This window comes from Macadamia integrifolia, chromosome 1, assembly GCF_013358625.1.
Source record: "Macadamia integrifolia cultivar HAES 741 chromosome 1, SCU_Mint_v3, whole genome shotgun sequence".
Lineage (NCBI taxonomy): Eukaryota > Viridiplantae > Streptophyta > Magnoliopsida > Proteales > Proteaceae > Macadamia > Macadamia integrifolia.
Window position 1 is genome coordinate 6,136,960 of NC_056557.1, and position 24,231 is coordinate 6,161,190.

At 37.7% G+C, this 24,231-nt stretch overlaps 3 protein-coding genes across 4 annotated transcripts; 1 reads left to right on the plus strand and 2 right to left on the minus strand.

Annotated features, from left to right (window-relative positions):
• Positions 1-51: 51 nt before the first annotated feature.
• Positions 52-2,233, plus strand: LOC122080803 (F-box/kelch-repeat protein At1g57790-like). Its single transcript, XM_042647661.1, has 2 exons — positions 52-345; positions 815-2,233. Exons 1-2 carry the CDS (start codon positions 308-310, stop codon positions 1,884-1,886), a joined length of 1,110 nt encoding a protein of 369 aa, XP_042503595.1. The 5' UTR covers positions 52-307; the 3' UTR covers positions 1,887-2,233.
• An 11,584-nt stretch (positions 2,234-13,817) lies between these two features.
• Positions 13,818-17,980, minus strand: LOC122080813 (pyruvate dehydrogenase E1 component subunit beta-1, mitochondrial-like). 2 transcript variants are annotated; one of them, XM_042647680.1, is made up of 8 exons: positions 17,810-17,980; positions 17,551-17,620; positions 17,332-17,406; positions 16,079-16,159; positions 15,941-15,967; positions 15,769-15,831; positions 15,505-15,591; positions 13,818-13,949 (listed from the first exon to the last, which is right to left on the minus strand). In XM_042647680.1, exons 2-8 carry the CDS (start codon positions 17,599-17,601, stop codon positions 13,833-13,835), a joined length of 501 nt encoding a protein of 166 aa, XP_042503614.1. In that variant the 5' UTR covers positions 17,602-17,620; positions 17,810-17,980; the 3' UTR covers positions 13,818-13,832. The 2 variants fall into 2 exon arrangements, with proteins under 2 accessions (XP_042503614.1, XP_042503607.1); XM_042647673.1 differs by lacking the exon at positions 17,810-17,980 and having other exon boundaries at positions 17,551-17,803.
• A 2,672-nt stretch (positions 17,981-20,652) lies between these two features.
• Positions 20,653-23,055, minus strand: LOC122086381 (uncharacterized protein DDB_G0290685-like). Its single transcript, XM_042655166.1, has 3 exons — positions 22,081-23,055; positions 21,520-21,584; positions 20,653-21,180 (listed from the first exon to the last, which is right to left on the minus strand). Exons 1-3 carry the CDS (start codon positions 22,844-22,846, stop codon positions 21,016-21,018), a joined length of 996 nt encoding a protein of 331 aa, XP_042511100.1. The 5' UTR covers positions 22,847-23,055; the 3' UTR covers positions 20,653-21,015.
• Between the last annotated feature and the right edge of the window lie 1,176 nt (positions 23,056-24,231).

A 24,231-nucleotide genomic window follows, 5' to 3' on the forward strand; every position in this document is an offset into this window, starting at 1 on the left:
TGGATTGCATTCATATTCCAAAATTCAAATCGTTTAAACGATTTATTAGTTTTGGCTCCTGCCATTCACACTTTGTACATTGAACCGAATCGAAACCGAAAGGATAAGGATTCGATTAATACCCATCGCCAGAAGTCAGAAAGCGTTATGGATTTCAGTAGATCTTTTCTCTTTTTCCTGCTAAATAAGGATTTCAGTAGATCAACGCCCCAGTTCTTCCATATGAAACCTACACCCTTCCTCTCCCTAAAAAATAGTTTATACCCTACAGCATTTTCATCTTAGCCTACCCTATCAGATTTTCTTCATGACGGGAAGAATCAGGACAAATGCAACCGAGAAACCGTAAGTTCTTCTGCTGGGCTATTCTTTTTGTGACTGTTTGAATGGTTTTAAACTAGTTACACTCTTTTGCTACTTTTAACTCAATAAGTTTCTGAATGGGTTTCCGTAGTTAGGTATCATGTTAGAAAATTTAGGATTTGAAATGCAATCTCATATCTGTATGTCATGATTTAGGTTGTTCCTGTATTTGCTTCATGGTGTAGAATTTCTTGGTTTTGTAAATGGATTCAAAAGCAAAGCATTTAGGGTTTGGAGAAGAATTGGATTTTGAATCTCAAAGTTTGGGTTTAATCTGTTTTGAGTTCGGAGGCATTGTATTGGGGTTAAGAAATTTGTTTTGTGCCAAGAGAAATCACATCTTAGGGCTTACAATATATTTCAGTTTATATCAATGTCTGATCATAGATCAAAGTATTCAGGGGTTTATGAACAAATTTTAATTGTTTGTTGTCATTGCAATCCTTCATAGGGTCCGAGTGGATAAGCTGCGGCCTTGGTCTGAGCTTCCGACAGAGCTACTGGAGGTTATTGTGTCCTGTCTCTGCGACGAAGATAATGTCCGCTTGTCCTGTGTTTGTAAGAACTTCCGTTCATTCCGTGTGGTAAAACAATGCCCTTGGCTAATGTTCTCCCCGGCAATAGGTGGCAGGAAAGGTTACATAATCAAGTTCTTTGACCCTTCACAGGGCAAGTTCTATTTTGATGAAAACATAGAGCTAAGTAATACATTTTTCCAGTGCAGCAAGGATGGATGGGTGTTATTTTCTATATTGGGCAGTAGCCTTTTCTTATTCAATCCCTTCACCAAGTCAAGAATCAATCTTCCCTTTCACTGTCAGTTACCAAATTGGTTTGTTGGGTATAAATTTGCTTTATCTTGTGCGCCCACGTCCCTTGACTCTATAGTTTTCGCAATTGGGAATACTGATCTTCATGGTGAAGAGGTTTGTATTTGCATATGTCATCCAGGGGATGCAAATTGGACGGTTTTTAAGTACCAAAATACTGATGGTGAATTATTCAAAAGTGGGGATGGTCCAGTTTTCTGCAATGGATCGTTCTATTGCTTGAGTGAATTTTCTGATAATTTGGTAGGGACATTTGATCCACAGAACCATACTTGGAGTATCCTTCCTGTGCCATCACCTAACCTTCCTTGTCTGAGCTTAGATCAACAGAGAGCTAAACACTTACTTGAATTCAAGGGGAAGCTGCTATTGGTGTGCGTATCTTATCCTGAAAATCCCATAGTATTCAGACTAGATTTGACCAAGATGAAATGGGTTGAAATGGACAGCTTGAATGGTGTAACAGTGTTTGTCAGCTCTCTCTCTTCTGTTTCAGCAACTGATGTCCCAAATGTATCAAGGAACAGTATCTACTTTTCAAAGAATCGTTTCCGTGGAAAGTCTAGCTACTTCTATTCTCTAGATGACGGTAAGTACCATCCTGCTAAGCAGTGGCATGAAGCACGAAGAATTTCAAAAGTTGGTTGGATCCAACCACCTAAGATGACTCATCCTGTGTTTGAAGAGCTCTAAATGTTATGCATGTCTTTGTAAGGGATTTCTGAAACTTCTAGTTCTGTATATTTATTTTTTCTTTTTTAAGAATGAAAAAATACTGTAAGTTGCATCAGGTGTATTTTTTGTTGATGCTTGTGTCAGAAATTGAGTATGAGTCTCGAATACTTGGTTTAGGTTTTCAAAAGTCCAATTATCTATTCTAGCAATCAGTTAGATGAAATTTAAGGCAGATTAGACTTTGAGGGACAAATGAAGAGCATTTGAGTTTTTTTTATATTGAAATGGAAATTTAGCAGGTCAAGTTGGGTAAACATGCAAACAGTTGGGTTTATACTAGTTATATCTTGTCTGATTTGATTATTCATTGTTTATTTTCTAACTGCAAGTGACATTTTTTCTTGTTCACAACCCATGGGAAAGTGGTTAAAACATGATCTTAGCCATTGAGCCATGTTCCAACAACAGATCAGACTTGAGGAAACCCATTTTTTATTTTCTGTTATATCTGTGTATTTTAATGTTACTGTGGCAGCTCTGATGTAGAATTGTGGCTGAACCAGATTGATCCATCTAGCAACTTAGACCGAGAGAAACGGGTCCAAATTGGTATTTGTTCATTAGGAAATTTAGGATTTATTTTATTCGGAAAATATGTAGTCTTTTATATTTAGTAGTTATTAGTCAAGTAGGGAAGTTCCAATTTGAGTTTTATTGATCTTCTATTTTTGTTAGTCTAATTTTTAGGAACTAATGAGGAGAAATTATTTCTATTTCAGTTCTAGATTTCAATTAGGTAGTTTTTGATTTCGTGTTTTATTATGTATCTATTTATTTATTTTTAAATAGGCTTGTAAGCCAATTCATTGGGCAGATTTCAAATAATGAAAATTTGAGTTTTGTTTATTGTTACCCAAGTGGTACAATGGCATGGCAAGGTTGTGTGACCTCTTCTCCCCCTTGAAACTTCCATTCTTGTTTATGGATGTTCTCACTTGATTCAGATCTGGGATATCCTTCTCAGGTTTTCTTCTTCTTCTTCTTTCTTCCATTATTTCTTCATCTTGCTCTAACCCTCTGAATCTCCCCCACTTCTGTTCGACCTTTCTCTGTTTTTATTTCTTCTTCTTCTTCTTCTTCTTCTTCTTCTTCTTCTTCTTCTCCCCCTTCTCCGTCAACCTGTTACTAGTTTTTCTTTCTTTTTTTTTTTCCTTCCTGTTTTGGTTAAACCTAATTGCTTCCCTGTTTCTGGCGGTACATCTGATTGGAGTTTCAGGCAGTATAACTTTGGGGATAACTATTATTATCTCTAAACGATACCACCTACATGTTTCTTGGCTCGAAACCTTGCTGGAATCTGAAGTGGCTGGCTAAGTTTCAAACCTGCGCTCTATTCCTGGGATATTTGCAGAACTTTTGATTAGCTTCTGATTCAATGTTTTGACTGCTTCTTGCTTGGGTTTCAGAGTACGATGGACTAGCTGCCTGAACCTAGAACCTTCAATTGATCTGTGGCCATACTAGAGAGTTCTCCCAACCGAAACCTATACTGGTCTTCTGCCTCCCTCTTCTTTGTCATGAGGTTGAAGAAGGCATCCCCTTCTCCCCATGATTACTTTTTTTTTTTTTTCTGCTTTAATTTTATTTTCACTTTCCTTGACAGCCCCTCTGACTATCCTTTATCTTAGTTTGTCCATATTTTACCTATCCTTCCAATTATGTCCCTGACAAATAAAGAATAATCCTTATTAGGTCTCTTCTTTATGTACCCATTTACCTTAGAAAATTCTAGTTGCTTACAATTTTACATTCTATTCAATTGTGGAGCTGTATGATAATTGAGTTGGCTGCACATCCATCGTAACATCCTGTAGAAATCCAAAGATTTGTAACCAGTAACTTGAGAGAAGAGAGATGAGGAAGAAGCAGAAGAGAGACGGCTAGGGGGAGGAGCAGCCGATGTGTCTAGTAGTCTCCCTCCATCATATTATAATAAATAGATCCAAATACAATCATAGATGGAAAATGAAATGCAATCCTAGTCTAACTCTAGTTTAAGAAACTAGAGATCTAATCTAACTAGGAAGGTAAGCAACCTAATCTAACTTGGAAAGTAACTAAGATGACCATATCGCGATGGGGACACTCCCCATATCGTGGATACATTCCAACACATCTTCATCTCCGCCACACATAACTTCTCTATATGACACTTCTTAATTGCCCAACATTCTGCCTCATACATCATAGCCTGATGCATAACAATCCTATAGAATGGAGCCGTGGTTAATACATTTAGATATATTGTTTTATTTGGCACTCTTCTAATGGAAAAAAACCATTAAGAATGGAGCCAGGTGTATAAAATACAGTTAAAGTCAATGTCTTACTGCCTGGATACTGTTGAAAATTTTGAAAGCAGAATTATTTTTATGCATTATGCAAAAACCATATTCTTCCTCCCTATTTATTATCTTGCTGCCTATGAGATTTGGGTGAGACTCAGAGAGGTGGATCCTTTTAAAAAAGTACTTTAAGGATAGTAGGTTGCCATCAGTGTGCTTTATTCATTTTTTCTTTTTCTTTTGTCCTTTTTGTTTTCTTTTTGGGGTGGGGGTGGGGTTGGGGATGGTGGGTTCAGTAATAGCTGTTTGATGCTGTACCTTTATCTGTTCTTAGTGGGCCTTATGCTCTTCTAGTATGTATGTCAGGAACATATGATATGAAAGGCTGTATGGTGCATTTAGTATTGAAGAAGGTGCAACTGAGTTGATTGTAAGAACATATTATCAGCTGTCTGGTTGGGATTAGAAAGGAAAGGAGATTTCAAATACTATGCATATTCTATCTAATTTTTTGAAACAATGCTCAGAAGGCAGCAATGAAATGATTTTCGATCAAAATCAGCTAATTCTCTAGTATGGAAAGAGGATATGGTTATTCTAACGATTCAATAGATTGGGATATGCTCTAAACTTGCACTTGTCAAATTCTGTGGTCTATTGGGTGTCATTGATCCTAATTTTTGAAAAGGAATTGGCTTTTAAAAACAACGATTCTCAAAACATTTCTCTGATTTGCTGTGAAGTCGAGGGATTGGAAATTAACACTGAGGTACTAAAGGATAATGGGAATACATCCATGAACTTTTGAGTGCTAACCGAACTGTCAAATAGTAGTTATTACCAGCATTTATTGTTTTCCATTTTTGGAAACCCACAACCAATGGCTGAATATGAATTTTGTGTTAAGAAGTATCAAGAACATTACAAGATGGAGATCAGATTACTTAGTTATTGAAGTCTATTGTATTTCTTAGGTAGACATTTTCCCTTACAAGTCATCTTGAGCCTGTAACCCTTTGATTGATATTTATGAAAAACCAGAATAGCGATGCCTGTTGATCGGCAGAATTGAGAGCTGACACTCTTATGGTTGGCTCAATGGAAGGACCCATAATTGTAAAAAACCAACCAGTTTAACTGGGATGTTGTAATTTCTTAGGTTCAAATTCAGGCCTCTTGGACCTAATACTATTTTGAGCACATGTGCAACTTTACAAGTTTGATAATGTTTCTATTAGGTTATTTTATATGAAGTTCTAGTATTTAGATATGTAAATTTGCATTGGCTTCTCTATTGCTGTTATAGAATGCTCAAGGAGATGAGTCATCTTTTGTGTGTAAAGCTTTACTGAATGTTATGCCTGTCTTTATAAGGAATTTCTGAAACCTTCAGTTCTATGTATCTATTTTCTTTTTCTTTTTCTTTTTTCTTATTTGAAAGGAAAAAGTTACTTTTAGTGAATTTTGGTTGATGCTTGTATCATAAATTGAGTATGAAGTTAGGTCACTTGGTTTTGCTTTCCAAAGTCTAATTATCTATTCTAGGTGTATTACACAGCTCTGATAACTGGGTGTATGCACACACAGAAACCATTGAGCTAAGTTGTCAACTGTAGACGTGAGATCCGTCATATACAAATGAAAACTTAGTGATGCAGAATCGATGCTGTTGAACCGGGTTGACCCTTCAGGCAATCTCAATCGAGATGAACGGGGTCCGATTGGATTTTTGGATTCATTAGGATCTTTTGGATTTTATTTTATATGAGGATTATTTGCAATCTTTTAATTTGGGTAGTTAATAGTCAATTAGGGAGTTACCAGTATGAGTTTATTTTGTTTCTAATTTCCTTAGTTAGAATTTAGGAGGTAATTTGAAGTTGCTAATTTTAGTTTTAGATTTTACTAGGCAAATTTTAATTTTCAGGTATTATATAAAGGCATTGTAATCCAAGTGATTAGACAGATTGAAAAGATGAATTGAATTTGAGTATTTGTGAAGCCTGCGGGCGTGTGTGCGTGATTCTTCTTACCTCCCTTTCTTAGTGTGATTTCTCCCTCTCCCTTGCAACTTTGAGAGCCATCTCAGGGATTTCTTCCTTATCGTATTGGTCCTCCATCAAGTGGTATCAAAGCCGAAGGATCCTCTCCTTTGTTATCTTTTCTTTCCCACCTTATCCTTCTCAGTTATGGTTTCCACAGAGATTGAGAAAATCAAGCCAAAAAAAAAAAATTCATCTTCCGCAGCAACTCAAAACCCCTCCCCTCTCACCTCAGCTCTACCCCCACCGCCTGGCCCTTTGCATCGAAACCCCTCTAGAGTTCCAGCAGCATTGAAAAAAAAAAAAATTCCCCTCTGAAACCCACTGTAGCCCTACTCTCCTTCTCTTTTCTTACGTTTCCTTTCAATCCCTTTGGCCTTCTTCTACTCTCCTCTTGTTCATCCTTTCTTTCTTCCCTACTGCCGTCAATACCCTGTTCTCGTAGAAGGTTGCAGCCCACGGAAAAGTGGATCGATCTCTTTCATGAGAGATCCGATTGGGTCGAGCTTTTGATCGAAGGTAGTTCTCCCCAAGGCGACTTGAACCCTAGAGCTTCAGCCCCAAAGACCTCTCCTGTGGTGAAGAGTAAAACCTGCAATTGGGTTCCATCGACAGCCATCGCCAGCCTCAGTTTCAGAAGCTTCCCATATCACTCCGGCTTGCTGATCTGAGCAATCCCCTAGTGAGTTCAGTACATCTTCTCCTTAGGAGTCTACACCTGAAGTTTCAAGAGCAGCCGATTAGATTTGAAGGAATTCTGTGTGTGGGAGTCTTGCTAGTCTGCCGCCTTGCCATGGTGCTCCATCGAGAAGAAGAAAAAGGGTTCTCTTATGGGTTTTAAATAACACTTGCTGTTATTACAGATAAGCCCGTCACTTGTTTTACAATAGAACCTTGCATTGAAACTTTATTTCAGTTTGACCCCCTCACCTTGTTATTTCCATAACTGAGCCTTTTCTTTAGGACTAATTTCAGATCTGTCCTATTCATCTATTTCACTCAAAATAGGGGTCTAATTGTGCCAGAAATTACATTATTGCCCCTGGTTTGTTTAGATTGAAATATTTGTTCTCCCTTCTCTTTAAAGTGCTAAAATTGCTCCGGAAATTACAAGAATTCCCCTACTCTTTTGAAGACTGGTTTAGTTATCAATTGTGGGCCCCATAAGCGATTCAATTCTGACTTTTTGGAACCTGGATCTGAGTCCGACACAAGATTGGTCATGGATTCTTTTGTGTTCAAATTTCGAGTGCGGTTGCCCAATGGAAAGCCTGCTAAATTGTTAATTGATGAGCAACTAAGTGATAATTTTGTCACCAGCTCTGTGGTGGATATATTGTCAGAGACTGGTTAGATAATTTTTGAGTCAGAGAAAATTGCATTTGTTGAATTTTCTGTTCCTCTTTATTATGATGGTGCTTTTTGTGAAGTGTTTTGACTCTCCTCAGCGCATCATTAAATTGGGTCGAAACTGGTTGGAACAACGGGACGGTATTCTTGATCGTAACAACAATGTATGCACCCTCCAACCTTACCACATGCATAAAAAATTTAATCTTCATGGATTGGTTGCGTCAAAGAAAGTGACACCCCCAGTACAACCACAAGATGAATCAGAGGCATCAACCCAAGTGGAAGACTGTCCTATTGTGGAACAAGTGATGACAACAGAAACTGAGAAAATTGTGGATCAAGCATTGAAGGGTATCAATGTAGTGCCACTTGTTCACCATCATGAATTTGTTCTTCCCCATGATTTTCCGGACTTGAATGCACCTCCAAAGCTTCACATCATGGATTTTTTTTGCGATGCAAACGACGAGCAATTCACTCCCGTTCGTGAGTTTTTATTGCTATTATTCTATAAAACTTGCGGACGAGTTTTTCTCAACATCGGAGTTGATGCAGAATTGATGTTGTTGAACCGTGTTGACCCTTCAGGCAATCTCAATCAAGATGAACCGGGTCTGATTGGATTTTTGGATTCATTAGAATCTTTAGGATATTATTTTATATGGGGATTATTTGCAATCTTTTAATTTGGGTAGTTAATAGTCAAGGAATTACCTGTTTGAGTTTATTTCGTTTTTAATTTCCTTAGTTAGAATTTAGGAAGTAATTTGAAGTTGCTAATTTTAGTTTTAGATTTTACTCGGCAAATTTTAATTTTCAGTTATTATATAAAGGCATGTAATCCAAGTTATTAGACAGATTGAAAAGATGAATTGAATTTGAGTATTTGTAAAGCCTGCTGGCGTGTGTGCGTGATTCTTCTTACCCCCCTTTCTTAGTGTGATTTCTCCCTCTCCCTTACAACTCTGAGAGCCATCTCAGGGATTTCTTCCCTACCGTACCGGTCCTCCATCTATATGTGTTGGGCCTTTGATCCCAGGGGTTTTCTTTAAAATGGACCACTTTAATGGGCCTAAAATATGGGTATAAGGTAGAAAAACGGGATTTAATTCATTAGTTTAGTTAGTTGCTATTTAATTCAATAAAGCCCCATTAGGCCATTAGTCGGTTGTAAAGTCCTATATGGACAATTAGTTAGTTAGCCCTACTCCATGTTGGAGTCATAAAGTCAAGTCCTAGTCCTATTTTGAATTCCTAGTTGTAGTAGGAGTGTCTAGTCCTATTGGGAAACTAGCTCCTAGTTGTAGTAAGAGTGTCTAGTCCTATTAGGAAACTAGCTCCTAGTAGTAGTTTGATTGATATTCTGTCCTCTATAAATAGAGGAGCCTATGTACTTATAATTACAGATTTGAATAAATGAATTGTTGAGTGATTACTCTTTATTCTCTTTCACCCTTCTCAACCCTCCATCGATTCTTCTTTTTCTATTTTTATTTTCTGTTTATTGTTATTAGAAGTTCAGACCTGTTAAAGCATACAAAATCAGAATCAGCCAGCCAAAGAGTTCTTGTTCTTGAAGCCAATAGACCCTCATTGCTACCCAAGTTTGAGATCTGATCTGCAAATCCTTTGGAGGACTGGTTCTATACTCTAAGAAGATCAATCGATCCTCTCTTAAAGCTTATCTGAAGAAGACAAGTTGTTGTTCCTGCAGAATTCTTCATATTCTCTCTCCTAGGTCTGAAAATCAAGAAAATGCATAACTCCATAACCAGTCGTCAGAAGCCCTTCATATTTGGGGGTTTTTGTACCCTCCCTAGAGACTATCTACACCCAAAAGTGCAGCTCAATCGGACTCCCACAGACTTGGCCGCACCTTTCTCTCTCCAGCTCTCTAAAAGGTCTTTCTCTCTCCTATTAGGTTAAGTTTTTGGTTGGTTTTGCTCCTATATGGGTATTGCATCCTTGGGGGTTTATTTGATGGTATTATTTCTTTGTTTCTTGCTCATATTTGTTGTTTGGGGTTATAAACTGCGGAATTAGTTACTTGTAATCTACTCCTGCATTAAGTGATATCAGAGCTACGGTTAAAGAAAACTCCAAACTATCTATCAGGGTCTAACCGAAGATGGTTCCACCAGTTCGTGACTTCGCTGGACAAAGGGATACATTCTACATCCTTGATTGGTTAGATTCTCTGGAGGAATATTTTAACTACTATAACTTGACAGAGACACCAAAGCTTCAAGGTGTTTGCTTCCGGTTGATTGATCATGCTAGAGATTGGTGGAGAGTCCATAAAAAGCGACTCCGAGTTTGAGGACATGTGCCTAGGACTTGGGAAAAGATGAAGTACGAATTACTGACACAATACCTCCCTGTATATTTCCAAAGAAGGCTCTTCCCTCCACAGGATTCTCATCAGAATACATCTATTGCTGCCCAATCTAATGATCAGCCACGTTATTTTCATGGGGAATTCCTTGAATGGATGCGTGAATTGGACATGTACTTTGACAACTACAACTTAACAGAGACACAAAACGCCAATATGCATGTTCCCAGATGAGTGATTGTGTTCGAATGCAATGGAGAGTCCGTGAAAGGCAACTTCAAGCTCAAGAATGTAAACCTAAAACATGGAATGAGATGCAGTATGAGTTGGTAGGCATGTATCTATCTGAGCATGAACGAAACATGTACTTCCTTCCACCAAATGTCCAAAAGCCACCCACACTTGACAATAGCATGAAAGAATCATCGGCCTTTCTTGCGAAGGAGAAATAAGAGAAGACACCTCTGACCAGTGAACTAGAGTCAAAAGTTGAGGTCAGTGTTAAAAATTTTTCAGCCATTCCTATTGTTGAGGAAGAACTAGTCATTGATGTTCCCATCAACGAGACTCATGTGGGAGAAGTCAAAAGCAACAAGGTTGCCACAATGGACAATGAGGTTGAGACTAGGGAACTTGACACTACAACAACTGTGATGATTGTGAACAGCCAAGAGGAAGACCCTAAATAGTTCAAGAATGAAGTTATGTTTGAACCATCTACGGAACCGATTAGGAACCACCAGGTAGATGAACTAAAAGAGTTTTATGTTGCATTGAAGTTAGAAGAGATCAAAGGTGCATATGTAGATGACCCTAAGGATACATCCGAAGATGTTGAAGTTGAGCATGTGGAGTCATCCCCATTAAAGTATCTTGAAGATCAAGCTCCTCACATTCTAGACTACATCTTTATTATCAAAAAACTACCTGAATTTTCCTACGGCTTGAAGAGAGACGTGCACCATGATATAATTACCCTCACACTACAAAATTCGAGGACGAATTTTTTCTAAGAGAGGGCGAGTTGATGTAGATAAGTCACTTGGGCTTATTTTATTGCAAATAAGTCTTGGGTTGTGTTGTATATGTATTATGCCTTTGATCCCATGGGTTTTCTTTGAAATGGGCCTCTTTAATTGGCTTAAAATTTGGGTAGAGGGTAGAAAAACGGGATTTAATTCATTAATTTAATTAGTTGCTATTTAATTCAATAAAGGCCCATTAGGCCATTGGTCGGTCTATATGGACTATTAGTTAGTTAGTCTTATTTCATGTTGGAGTCATAAAGTCAAGTCCTAGTCCTATTTTGAATTCCTAGTTGTAGTAGGAGTGTCTAGTCCTATTGGGAAACTAGCTCCTAGTAGTAGTTTAATTGCTATTTTGCCCTCTATAAATAGAGGAGCCTATGTACTTATAATTACAGATTTGAATGAATGAATTATTGAGTGATTACTCAAAGGTGAGATGCCTAAACCTTTGAGGGGTGTGATAACCCAAACCTGAGGGGTGAGATACCCATTCCTTTATTCTCTTTCACCCTTCTCAACCCTCCATCGATTCTTCTTTTTTTATTTTTATTTTCTGTTTATTGTTATTAGAAGTTCATACCTGTTAAAGCATACAAAATCAGAATCAGACAGCCAAAGAGTTATTGTTCTTGAAGCCAATCGACCCTCACTGCTGCCCAAGTTTGAGATCTGATCTGTAGATCCTTTGGAGGACTGGTTCTATACTCTAAGATCAATCGATCCTCTCTTAAAGGTTATCTGAAGAAGATAAGTTGTTGTTCCTGCAGAATTCTTCACATTCTCTCTCCTAGGTCTGAAAATCAAGAAAGTGCATAACTTCATAACCAGTCGTCAGAAGCCTTTCATATTTAGGGGTTTTTGTACCCTCCCTAGGAACTATCTACACTCAAAAGTGCAGCTCAATCGGACTCCCACAGACTTGATCGCACCTTCCTCTCTCCAGCTCTATAAAAGGTATTTCTCTCTCCTATCGGGTTGGGTTTAGGGCTGGTTTTGCTCCTATATGGGTATTGTATCCTTGGGGGTTTAATTGATTGTATTATTTCTTTGTTTCTTGCTCCTATTTGTCTTGTTTGGTGTTATAAAATGCGGAGTTCGCTATTTGTAATCTACTCCTGCATTAAATAGTCAAACAAATCCATCAACCGAAGCATGGAGGGTTTCGATTAGGTTTTGGTCAAAACCTGAAATATTTTGGTCTAAACCTCGAAATTTCGAACCTTGCCTCTAATATGACAAAGGTAAAGCCAATAAGCAAAGTTCAAGATCTCGATCTCGACACAGGTTTCGTTGGGAAAAAATACCAAGATCTAGCGAGATCTCAACGAGATCTAGTATTTTTTGCCCGATCATCTCAATGGTTGGTTTCGGTGGCCATATTCGCCTTTTAGCCCCTAAAACCTATAAATTAACCTATCTTAGGCCTTCTAAACACACTGGAAACCTTAGTATTTTTTAAATCAAACCCAAAATGGTAGTTTGACTTCGGACGCTAAGTAGGTAGTCTTCAAGCCCTTCACCTTAGGCTATTCCATAATAAAAACAAACAATTATTAACCATATTTCTATGAAAAAAATAGTTTTGAGAAGTTTTTTAACCTAAAGTTGTTCTCGAGAAGAAAAGGATCTCTAAAAGTTGATGATGAAGTAATAATCACAAATCTCCAAGAGTTGAAGTTGTTAATATCTATTGCAGAGAGAAAATTTGGCGAGAGATGCGAGAGATGTCGAGTTGTGTTGAGTTGGATTGAGTTGAGGGTCAAAATTTATAAACCGCACATGACTCGGTCTAACTCGACGGAGTCAAGGCCGAGATATTCACCGAGATCACGACCGAGATATTGTTTATATATTATCTATGCTCTTGTCTCGCCAAGCCAAAAAAAAAACAAATGAGTTAATAGCAAGATCTCGCCAAAATCTTGAACCATGTCAGTAAGCACTTCAGTTGGAGTACTGAAGAAATATTAGCATTCCAAGTAGTTGCATTAACTCTTTGTTAAATTGGTTTTCCCCATTTGCAATGATCAGGAAGAGTGATGTTCCACACTTCTGATGTAGATTTGGTCATGTACCTAGTCCGTGATTTGGACCACTAATGTAGGACAAGATTGGACACCCAACTAGACCCAAAACTGCAGGAACTTTTAAAACAAAGAACAACCATAACCAACCCAAACCTTAATATAGCTAATCAGATTACAATAAACAGCAGGACAAACCAGAGGACAGAAGTAGAACAATCAAGCAAATAAAAAAATACTTCAGATCTGGAACAATGATGTATCGACCTCAACAAGATAGTGCTATTGGTCAGATCAGCATAAACAAATTGCAGTGATTAGCAAGGGTATCAACTAGGTTCACTCCACCTTATAAACATGAACCACATGTCAAAAGTTCAACAGAAAATAAACCAGACTAGTCGACTACCATTCTGGTCACTACAGTGCACTAGAAGACAGAAATCAATTAACACAGATCAGCCCTATCGATCTCAGAGTTTCAGAATTTCTGTAGCTGAATAGAGATCAGGAAAAACAGAGGCTGAACCATGAACAACAGCTACCAATTTTAATGCATCAACAGCTGGAACAATCAAACCAGAATTCTGGACAGAAGTGGGTTAGAACAGAGATCGACTAGATTAGAGAGATTTAATATATCAGACAATCCCCTGGCCTGATTACTCTAAAATTGGAATCGATTCTTCCTCTCAGCAGGGGTAACACTCGACCAGAAATTCAAAGCCATCAGATGGCCGGTCTCTTAGATCGGTACAGGTCGGTGGAGAAAATCTGGAACTCTTAAAACCCAGAAATTGCAGAAAGTTCAGATTACTTACCTGATATGCTGGTATTCTAAACAGTAACAGATGCTTGAAAATAAAATTTGGAAAGAAGAAAGATAAAACTTGAAGAGACCACTCGGACTTCATGCCGCAGAGTGTCGAATGGATTAAACACCACTCCCTTCCACTGTGATCAAACACACATCACACTCATAAGAGCAAACAGCAACATAGCTTCTTTTCATTCATTAAATCGTCTGACTCCTAATGAGAGCCCTTCCTTTATTTATAATCATGATGGGGATTACATAAAATAGAAACTAACTTTAGTTTCCAAAAATTGAAATAAGAAACTAAAAATTAGAAACTCACCTAGTTACTAAAACTGAAAATAGAAACTTACAAAATAGAAAGTCCTTTAGTTACTAAAACTGGAAATAGAAACTAACTTACGATTGAAAATTAGAAACTAAATCACCCCATCTAAAAAGAAAACCAAAGAAAAATGAAACAAATCAGTGAATCCCGTATGCAACCTTAAAAATCCTAGTTTAGACCCATAAAAGTGGCCCAATACACTCCAAACCACATGGACTGAAGGCTCAACACATATACAACCCAACCCTAGGCTTATTCCTAACAAAACAAGCCTAGTTTGGTGAAGAATCTGCATCAACCACATTCAGCCACGTTAACCCATACCGATTTGTGCTATAAAGGTGATCGACCAACTGTATTTTAGAACGCAAAGACCATCAAACAACGAAGAGATCAGGGCCAGCTTGTATGGAAGATATATTCCAGATTTTGTGTGGGCCCATAAACATTGCATGGAGACTTTCTTTCTAAGGGGTTGAGCTGACAAGATGAGCTGTCAAAGAGAATTTAGGATTCAGTTTTTGTCCATGCATGGAGGACTGCTATGGCTATAATAGTTAGTTTATTTTTGTTAAGCAAATATCTAGTTTCCTATTTACTTGTAACTACAACTTAGGAGTTGTATTTTATTAGGTTTTTAAATGACAAGGGAAAATAATCTAATCTCCCTTTGGGCAGGCCTTTTTAGGCCACACATGTAATTCCTTTTCAGTTTGTACTTGCAATATTATAAATAAAGAAGGGGCTTATTCAGCCTCCAATGATATTGACGAATGAGAAAAGTGGTTGTTAACCACAAGTATAAGGTAAGAGACCTTCTAAGATGTGTGATGCAGTGAGGTGAGAGACCTCGCGGGTGAGATGCCCAAGGGAAGAGTTAAAGGCTCAACCCACCCAATCCTTCTTCCTATCTTCTACTTTTCTTTTCCTTTTTTAATCGATTTTTTTTTTTTTGGGGGTGAGAAATCTGTGTCCTGAACCTACTGCAATTGGAGATTTAATTGGTGGTTGATATCCTTTTTCGATTGCTGAGAAGGCTGCTGGAATTGTTGATTGACAGAACACTGTAATGTTGCAAATGAAAGGGTTTCTTGAAGAGAATTCTGCTGAAAGATCCTCCTGTGATGGTTGCAGCTTAGATATATTAACTTCACAAAAATAATGAAGGGCGATGGATTCCTTATTACAATGGCATGGTATGGTAAATGCAAAATTAACAGATACAACACCATGATGCTTTTTACACAAAGCATGGACAAAAGGACTGCCAAATAATTCTCAACGAGAAAAATTTGAATGCAATTACTAGATACCACATTGACTGCACCGATATTATGAAATCATAACAAGAAAGGAACAGTTACCTGCATAGAGAAGTTAAATGTCATAAATTCTATAACTGGTTTAAGACCATAGTAAGCAGCACCAACTCCAATGCCCGTAAAACCAGCCTACAGAAAGTGTGATATAGATACTGTGAGATCATAGTCAGCACCAAAAGAGAAGACAGAAGAACAATAAATTTGAAGTGTGTCAACAGCTGAAATTTGAGAAAAAGAAAACTGATTTAAGAATTATTCTAGAAGGCAACAATAAACCATATAAATAATTCAAGAATCAAGAACTACCTCTGTAATCGGAGTATCGAGAACTCTCTCAGGACCATACTTCTCCAAGAGACCTTTGGATATCTGAGAAGTCACAAGTTAAAAAGCCAGCTTTTAGAGGAGCATAACAAATAAAAATATGCAGACTTTTTTAGGAAAATTAGTTGTTTTGATTTAATTAGGCATGTCTAACCTTGTATGCACCTTGATATTCACCAACCTGCACAGTGAAAATGGAAGGGGGAAAAGAAAAGTAAGTGTAAAAATGAAAAGATAAAAATAATAATAGTAACAATAACAACAATACTACCGTTTACGTTTTATTGCTTACCTCTTCGCCCATCAGAAAGACTTTAGGATCAGCAGACATTTCCTCATCAAGTGCAGAGTTTAGAGCTTCTCGAATTGTCATCTATTTATTGTTAAAAAAGAAAGAAGATTAAGGTACAGAAGAATCATGGAAGAATGTGTAAACTGCAATATCTAAAATTTTTACTAGTACAGATGAGTATCAATATTTCAATTAGTGCTAAATAGACCATACTTGAAATAAGTTATGCATGTCCACTGCCTGATCTGCACATAGAGCAATCAGGTTTCAAGTTTTTCTGATTCAACCTCCTAAGAGGCCTGGAAAACACTCACTCTCTCTCTCTCTCTCTCTCTCTCTCTCTCGTATCTGTTTTTAGAATCAGCTTTGATTTTTTTTCTCTGGCAGGGTGAACATAACCCCTAAATAAGTTTTAAAATAGTCTTAACAAATTAGAATTCAGTCAAAACAACTGAAAATGGCAGAAACATACCAAATTGACCAAATTTTTAAAGTGAAGAATTTCACAAACTTTGCTGCTTTGGTTTACCCATTGCAATAAAACATTTCGACCTTTTCATATCTATGAAATGCCTTTTACTAAGCTCAAAGGTCTTCAGCCAAAAGATATCAAGAACAAGAAAAAGGCGACCACACTAAGGAAAAAATGAAATGAGACCAGACAGAATATCCCAAAAAAAAAAAAAAAAAAAGGAGAGAAGAAAAGAAAATAGATTTTGAAAATTATATCCGCTGTCCAGCAAATTATAGAAATTGGCAGTGCTAGTGCACCTGCACCGCCAGGAGATACTGTTTTTAATTAGCTGAATAGGAATGCAGAACAAAAAAACTACAACGCATTTCGAAATACTGGCTTCTTATGTCTGCAAAATCTGTTGGGGATTTATACCATGGACATGGGCCAAAATCACCATCACCGAACCACTAGTTCAATTGCTCACCCAAAACAAGAGGTCTTCCTTTACAGATGTCCCTAAATACCTAGAAGCTGGAACCACAAAATATAAAAAAATAAAAACTCTGGCTCGTGGAGCCATCAATCTTCCCTTTAGAACCTCCATTTGAAGCAGTAACAACCCTTTACCCAATTGGTCTATTGGAATGTGAAATATCAACAGTGCATAGCATTGCCCACACAAATTTAGCACACGGAAAAGGCATAGGATCACATTCTATGCATAAATATAAGCAAACGATTTCTGTTTCCCATTGCTATGAAGATGCGGTGAGAAATAAATAGAAGCCACGAATACCTGCTTTCCTGAGGATGAGTACCATCTTGATGCGGATAAAGCAGGTCGCATCCTATTCAAACAACGCTCCAGAGTCTGAAAAAGATAAATTGAAATATAGAATTAGTAAAAATGAAACTTCAGCTCAACAAAGCCTTGGTTTTAATGGACCAATTAAGCATCAGGATTCAAAAGTAGATAAAATGAAACCATAAATCACAGAAAATGTTTAGGTTCTACCGAAGCATGAAAGCCACCGAAACCAATTCTTCGCCGTACAATCCCAAACATCTTTCCTGGTTTGATAGCCCTGATCATCATATGAACAGGAAGCACTTCTAATCAATTCAATAACATCGGGTTTATGCAAGGAACGGAAAAAGAATCAGTCTACATCGAAAAGCCATGATCTATCCCTTCCATTATTGGACGAAACTCCATTAAAACCTCGCAGGAAACTAAAATTAACCACAGAAATACAAGCTGTCCCAGCTTCTACCTATATGAGGATGATCTGCTTCGGCCTTGGGAATAACAGATCCAAATCGATGAGCTTTATACCAGGCAGGCTGTGTGGAACTGGGAAGGGGGAGGGAGAGAGAGAGAGAGAGAGAGAGAGAGAGAGAGAGAGCGATGTGGGAAGTGGAAGCACTGGAGAGTGAAAAGACGACACCCTTCCCCAACATTTACGGACTCTGTAGTCGTAGAAAAACTAGAAGGGGGAATGTTAATTTACTTTTATGTCCATCAAAACCATTCGATGCCCCAATGATCAATCATCAATCTATTGTCCATGGCCTTCTTCACGGGGGCATATGGCAGATTTGGTTTGTCCACTCGACCATGTGTCCGCATTCTGAACCGTGAAAAATCATTCAACCCTTATCCCCTGTCCCAGATTTGTATGCTGACACCGAATCATAAGTATCGATATTGGTATCCGTACACTGATAGGGATCGGATCAATCTCGATCGGTGAATTTTGCCCTTACTTTTTTAAAATGATTTTTTTTTTTTAACCGATACTGATATCTGATCTAGAATAGTCAAGTATTGACATCCGTCTTAGTTAATATCAATACGATACACAGCTTACTCTGAATAGCTTTAAAGGCTGGTAGAACTTAGAATCTTGCAGGTTTATCTTGGATAATTCAGAAAATTTGCATCTCTATAAATTACTGTGACGGAAATTATTAGGATGATACGTGGCTTGCACTGAATGGCTTTAAAAGTTGGTAGGACTTTGAATCTTGTAGGTTTCTCTTGGATAATTCGAAAAATTTGCATCTTCTATAAATTATTGTGATGGGAACTATTAGGGTTACGAAAATGAAGTAAAAAATGCGTTGTAATGCTTCCGTAGGATTAACAAGTGATAGTGGAGTGTGTTGACTCGAACTCACAATCAACAACTGATCCGAACGGTGATAGGGCAAAGGCTTCCTTCCACTAGGGTGTCAACCCCATTGGCAAATTTTCAATGATTCGGTAAAATCTTTGAAGTGAAGGCAAAAGAGGCATCTTTCAAGGACAAGTAAAATTTAATATTGATTTTCACTAGACCAATATGATTTGCAATATTATTAACTTCTTCACCTGCTAATAATCTCTCTTCCCCAAAAATTTTTCTCTTCACTCACTATGATTTGCCCTTTCATCCATAAATATTCAAGTGCAGACATTAGGGTTATATTGTTAGTTGTTCACCTCATCCAAAAGAAGAAGATCATCTCTTCATGCTAGGCGGTTTGACACTATGATTGGATTATTCACATAATAAATTTTATCATTAACTCCGACCTTTACACATAAAAGTTCAAAATATTTTGTTTTAGTCTAATAGAGGGTTAGATCCCATGGAATTAATAGATTCTCTTCATCGTAGGTGGAGGAAAACTTGATCAATAAAAAAGAAAATACAAATTGTTTGATTGTTCACCAAATTATTTAAGATAGTTGAGTAACGTTTTTTTCTACTTAAAAGCTAAAGGTGGAAGACTCATAGTGTATATACTTTGGAGATATGTGATAAAAAGGGAATTCGAGTTCAGTTCTTTTCATCTTTCTTTGAACACATGCAGATGACTGTTTCCTCTTTTCCTCATTGTTTTTGCCACAAACACTGATGGATCTTTTGTTGAATATATTGGAGATTTTGGAGTAACAATTAATGGATGAAAGATGATGAACTACTATTGAGGTTGGTTGCAGCAGTGAACCCAGAGAGTGTTCTTGTGCATGGACTGCACCTATCATCATTAGTTATTGTAGAACTAATACGAAGCCCCAAAAATTTTTGGGATTAAATCAAGAGCCATCTATAACTTCTTACAAAAATCTCTTAATTTTTTATTATAACTTCAAATGAAAATATAGAGAGCATGCAATTAAAATCCTAAAGTGGCACATACTATCTAAAGGTGGATGTTTGGCAATGACAAAATTACATATAAACAAATTTAGTGTAGCTGAATGAAATATTACAATGGATGAGTGGTAGAACTATAAAATATAAACAATGGAAATACATAATGAGAAAATTAGAGTTAATTTGGCAATAGTTTTGATACATGATAAGTTGCAAGAAATTCATTTGAGATGGCATAAATATGTGCAATTGAGGCCTTTGAATGCTTCAATGTGGAGGAGTGTTTTGATTCAAATTGAAGGAGATAAAAGAGATAAAAAAGACTTTAGGAGAAGTGGTGAAGAAAGACATGAATAGCTTAGAATTAGTAATTAGTATGACTTTAAATAGATTTGATTGGAGAAAAATATCCATATGTTGGTGTACGATGTCTTATATTCCGTCACAATTTAATCCAGGAAGTACTGGTGCAGGCACCTTGACAGGCAAGATGACGATCCCGCTAGCCGGTTAGTAGGCCGTGGGGGCTGCAAGGGGGTAGGAGGCCCCCTGCATAGTGGGGTGTAAGGGGCGCATCCCCTACTCGAATTTTTTTAGTCAAAGGCAGTTTTGTACTTTCGGATTAGGGTTTTTCGCTATTTATTTTTAGCAAAGGTTTCTTTATCTATAATGCAAACAATATTGAGAGGTATGAGGACGAGAGTTGTAACTCTATTCTCCATTGATAATGAAGTAGTATCTCATATCACCGAGGACGTAGGCAATCTTGCCGAACCTCATAAACCTGTATGCATTGGTTGTTTTTGTTTTTCCATTATCTTTTGCATCGTTTTAGGGTTGCATTTCTACACCATATAGCTGACCTATTTAATTGGGATAAGATCGAATTACATTGTGTTTGATAAATTTTAAGATGTTCTGCAAATTAATAATGCAACAAACAAACTTTACATTGAGAATGAAAATAGGTATAAGGTGAACTACTTTTCATCTCCAACTACGCTAAAAAAAAGCAAATGAATTTCTCATCAAGGCATCAAGCCAAGTAGGAAGATAAAGAAAAGAGAACTAAAAACTGATAATATTCTCTGTCCAAGTGTGTAGCATCCGCTAGCACCTGCCTAAGTCTTTCTCTATCATTCATCCTATAAAGTGATATATCTGTCCCTATTATAGGAGAGAGATAGACCCATAGAATGCTGACATGCTTTACAGTCCAAACAAATAACTCAATCCCATTATAGAAAACATGAAAATAAAAATAAAAAACACTATATATAAAGAAAAAAGGGCAGGGAGGATGAATTTTCTATATTCCTACACAGTGATCATTATCATGCATCAACTTTCCCATCTTTTCCATGAACAGATGAGGTGGCGGATGGATGATAGCATGACCGGACATTCCACAAATTCTTAGCACCTTGTCTACCCTTTGGTAAAACATTTTTAAACATCCTTCCTTTGCTTTCTTTCTTCACTGCTTTGTCCACGGATCCCTGAGAGAGAGAGATAGAGATGAGTATCAACACCTTTCTTCAACAAGAACGAATTTTCTTAGTGTGGATTGTGTATTTATTAATGTAAACAACACATTATAAGGTCACCCAGAGGAACTAAGAGTGGTGAATCTTCACGTACATGAATGTACGTGAACATCCCTAGTTTGTGGATATGGCATCTACATTCACATACGTGAAGATTCACTAGACTCAAACCTAAGGTTCTTAGCAAAGCCCTAGATTGGGAGCAATGGAAGGCCAAGCTTAGGTTTGGCGCAGCTGGTTATGTTGCTAATTAATGAAATGTAATGGAACAAATTAAATGTATATATGTACCTCATTTGAACTTGAACTATCCTTCCTTCGTGGTGGTTTATCTTCCTTTATCTTAACACCCATATCTGCATTCATGCATAATGTCAAAAATTATATTAATTTCTAGTAAAGAGAGATTAAATTCATACATTCAACATATGTTATTTTTGCTTTTAAAAATGACCTTTAAAGCATTCATACCTTTCCATGTGAGTAATCAAGTCCAAATTAGGTCTATCTGATCTCCACTTGGGATCTACTTAATCTCTCTTCTTATCATAAGCTGAGAGATTGAATGAATTCCAGTTGTGGATTAAAATTCTTGTACAAAAACCTGATCCAAACTTGTGAGTAACCACCCCACCCACATGCCATGGACGAGGGGAGATGAGGTGGGGGTGAAGGTGGGGAGAGGAACTTGATTCCTCTATGGATTCCCCACCCCCTTTCCGTTCCATGGGAAGAAAATTTGGGCACCTTAGCCACGTCATGTGGAGGGCGGAGAGGGCCCATACCCATTACTTTTGAAATTGTCAAAGCCGGAGTGAACGAGATGGAAGGTGGGAAGGAAGAGGAACTTACCTTCTCCGTTGCCAGCATCGCCTGAATCGCTTTCGGCCGCATTATTAGCCGAGAGGAAATAATCTCTGAAACTAGGGGATCCAGGGCCGATCTCGCGCCCGTCCTCATAGAGATAACCACCTTCTCTACTGAAACTAGGGGATCCAGGGCCGATCTCGCTTCCGTCACCTTCTCCTTCTCTCTCCTTTTCATCACCACTACCACTACTATCATCTTCCTGTCTTTTCCCCTCCTTCTCCTCATCTTCTCCCTCCTTACCCTGTGAAACCATCGCTACATCCGGTCTATCGGATTCCACATTATTGTTGTTGTTGTTGTTGTTGTTGTCGTCGTTTTTCTGATCGTTTTCCGGTGCGGACGTCCTGCAATGAAGAGGAACTTCCGTCATCGCATCAGGTGACGGCGATACGCTCATTCGCATCTCGCTTTCCGGAGGGTCCATGGGATGGTAATGGTGATCATCGTTGTTCTGTTCTTTTTCCGTGGTCGCGTCCTTGTTTGTGGAGGCTACATTTTCGTTCTCAGCTGGAGAAGATGACACGCTTTTTCGGATCTCGCAATAGGTGGCGTCCGTGGTCTGATCTTGGTGATGACCTTCTTCGCTTTCATCATGGAGAAGCTGTTTGGAAGAGAGGGCACCGGGGTCCTTCGTTAAGGTGCGGCCGCTCCTTCGCTGCCTAATCTCATCGATTCTACGGCGGAAGGGGCGAAGTCCTGGAGGAGCTGTATCGTCGTCGCCTTCAAGTTTCGAACCTCCACAACCCATGGAGGACAGCAAAGAGGAAAGGTCGGGTGGAGGACGAAGAATCAAGGTGGTGAAGAGATGCAGAGTTAATTTCAGGGTTTAAAACGAGGTGGTGAAGAGGAACGAGAGTCCTCATGAGTTTTTGGATTAACACAGACAACGAAAGAAAGATCAATTCCATGGTGGCTTTCTCTGTTATGTGCATTACAGACAGTTATTAGCGGTTATTTTTAGCCATTTCTGACGTGTGATCGTGTGAGGCTGCCTTTCATTGGCGGTTGAAAGGCTCGTCTTCCCCCTCAATCTAATTTTAATTTTCGTGGATCCCCTCCCTAGCCCAAGCTAGATTCCTTTTTCTTTTTCTTTTCTCGGCATCCAAACACAGTCTTATATGAGGGTGTCAAAAGCTGGTCCGACCTGAACCGACTGGTTGAGTTGGCCTGACCTAAACAAACTGAGATTGGCCTCATTGATTACTAAATGCGTAGGGCTCAAGCAAGCACCAATTAATAATCAGGCATTCTAAGTGCGAGGTAGTAGTCTGATGATCAGTTGATCAGGACTGACTGATAATCAATTGTTTTATTGCCTGATCAACCATGTTTTACCCAATTATAACTGTTTAAGTATTGTTTATGATCCAATTAGTCATTAAAAACCAATTATGGATTGATAACCAATCGACCGACCAAATATAATTGTGTATGTTTGTTGGCCTACAAGCGTTGATTACTTAAACAGTTGGAAATAGTGTGGGATCTTAAATTGATGGAGATTGATTAGAGTTAACCGAAACTGACCAAACTCAATTGTTTGACACTCATAGTTATAGGTTAATGTATTGGCCAATTAGTTAATTACCCCACGCCCCTAACTCCTAAACCCTTAAAAAAATAAAATAAAAAATCTTAGCACTGTTCCTTTTTTATGGACTCCAACTTTTGATTACAAGGAAAATAAAGAGAAGGGTAATGAAATAAAATCAATACGAAATTAGAGATTTTAATAATTGATACCTCATATGATCCCATGATGGTGTAATAATTGTAAACTATTTAAATTTTACTTTATTCATATTCAAATTTCTTTGATTTGAGGAGTAAAATAAATTTTATAAAAGAAAATTTTCTCTATCGCACAAGAAAATTCACCAAACCATCCTAGAGTTTACAAACTCCCTGTAGGGTTTTAATAAATTCCTTAAAATACTGTCATGAAAACGCACTTTAAGAAAAACTCACTCTAAATTTATATTTAGCAAACATGAAAGTGCTTTAGGTAAATTATACAATCGTTATTACAAAGTAATGAATGACTATATTAGAACGGATTTGAACGTTATCTTGTTACAAGATAAGGTTCGAAAATTTTATTTAAGGTGACATGGCTATGTTGAATGGAGTCAT

Coding starts and splice junctions, on each gene's coding strand:
- LOC122080803 (XM_042647661.1), top strand. CDS start 308: ATGACGGGAAGAATCAGGACAAATGCAACCGAGAAACC. Junction 346..814: donor ACAAATGCAACCGAGAAACC/GTAAGTTCTTCT, acceptor AATCCTTCATAG/GGTCCGAGTGGATAAGCTGC.
- LOC122080813 (XM_042647673.1), bottom strand. CDS start 17,631: ATGATGATCAGGGCTATCAAACCAGGAAAGATGTTTGGGATTGTACGG. Junction 17,407..17,550: donor TCGGTGGCTTTCATGCTTCG/GTAGAACCTAAA, acceptor TATCTTTTTCAG/ACTCTGGAGCGTTGTTTGAA. Junction 15,832..15,940: donor AATATCAAGGTGCATACAAG/GTTAGACATGCC, acceptor GTGACTTCTCAG/ATATCCAAAGGTCTCTTGGA.
- LOC122086381 (XM_042655166.1), bottom strand. CDS start 22,846: ATGGGTTGTGGAGGTTCGAAACTTGAAGGCGACGACGATACAGCTCCT. Junction 21,585..22,080: donor CGATGCTGGCAACGGAGAAG/GTAAGTTCCTCT, acceptor GCATGAATGCAG/ATATGGGTGTTAAGATAAAG. Junction 21,181..21,519: donor ATAGTTCAAGTTCAAATGAG/GTACATATATAC, acceptor TCTCTCTCTCAG/GGATCCGTGGACAAAGCAGT.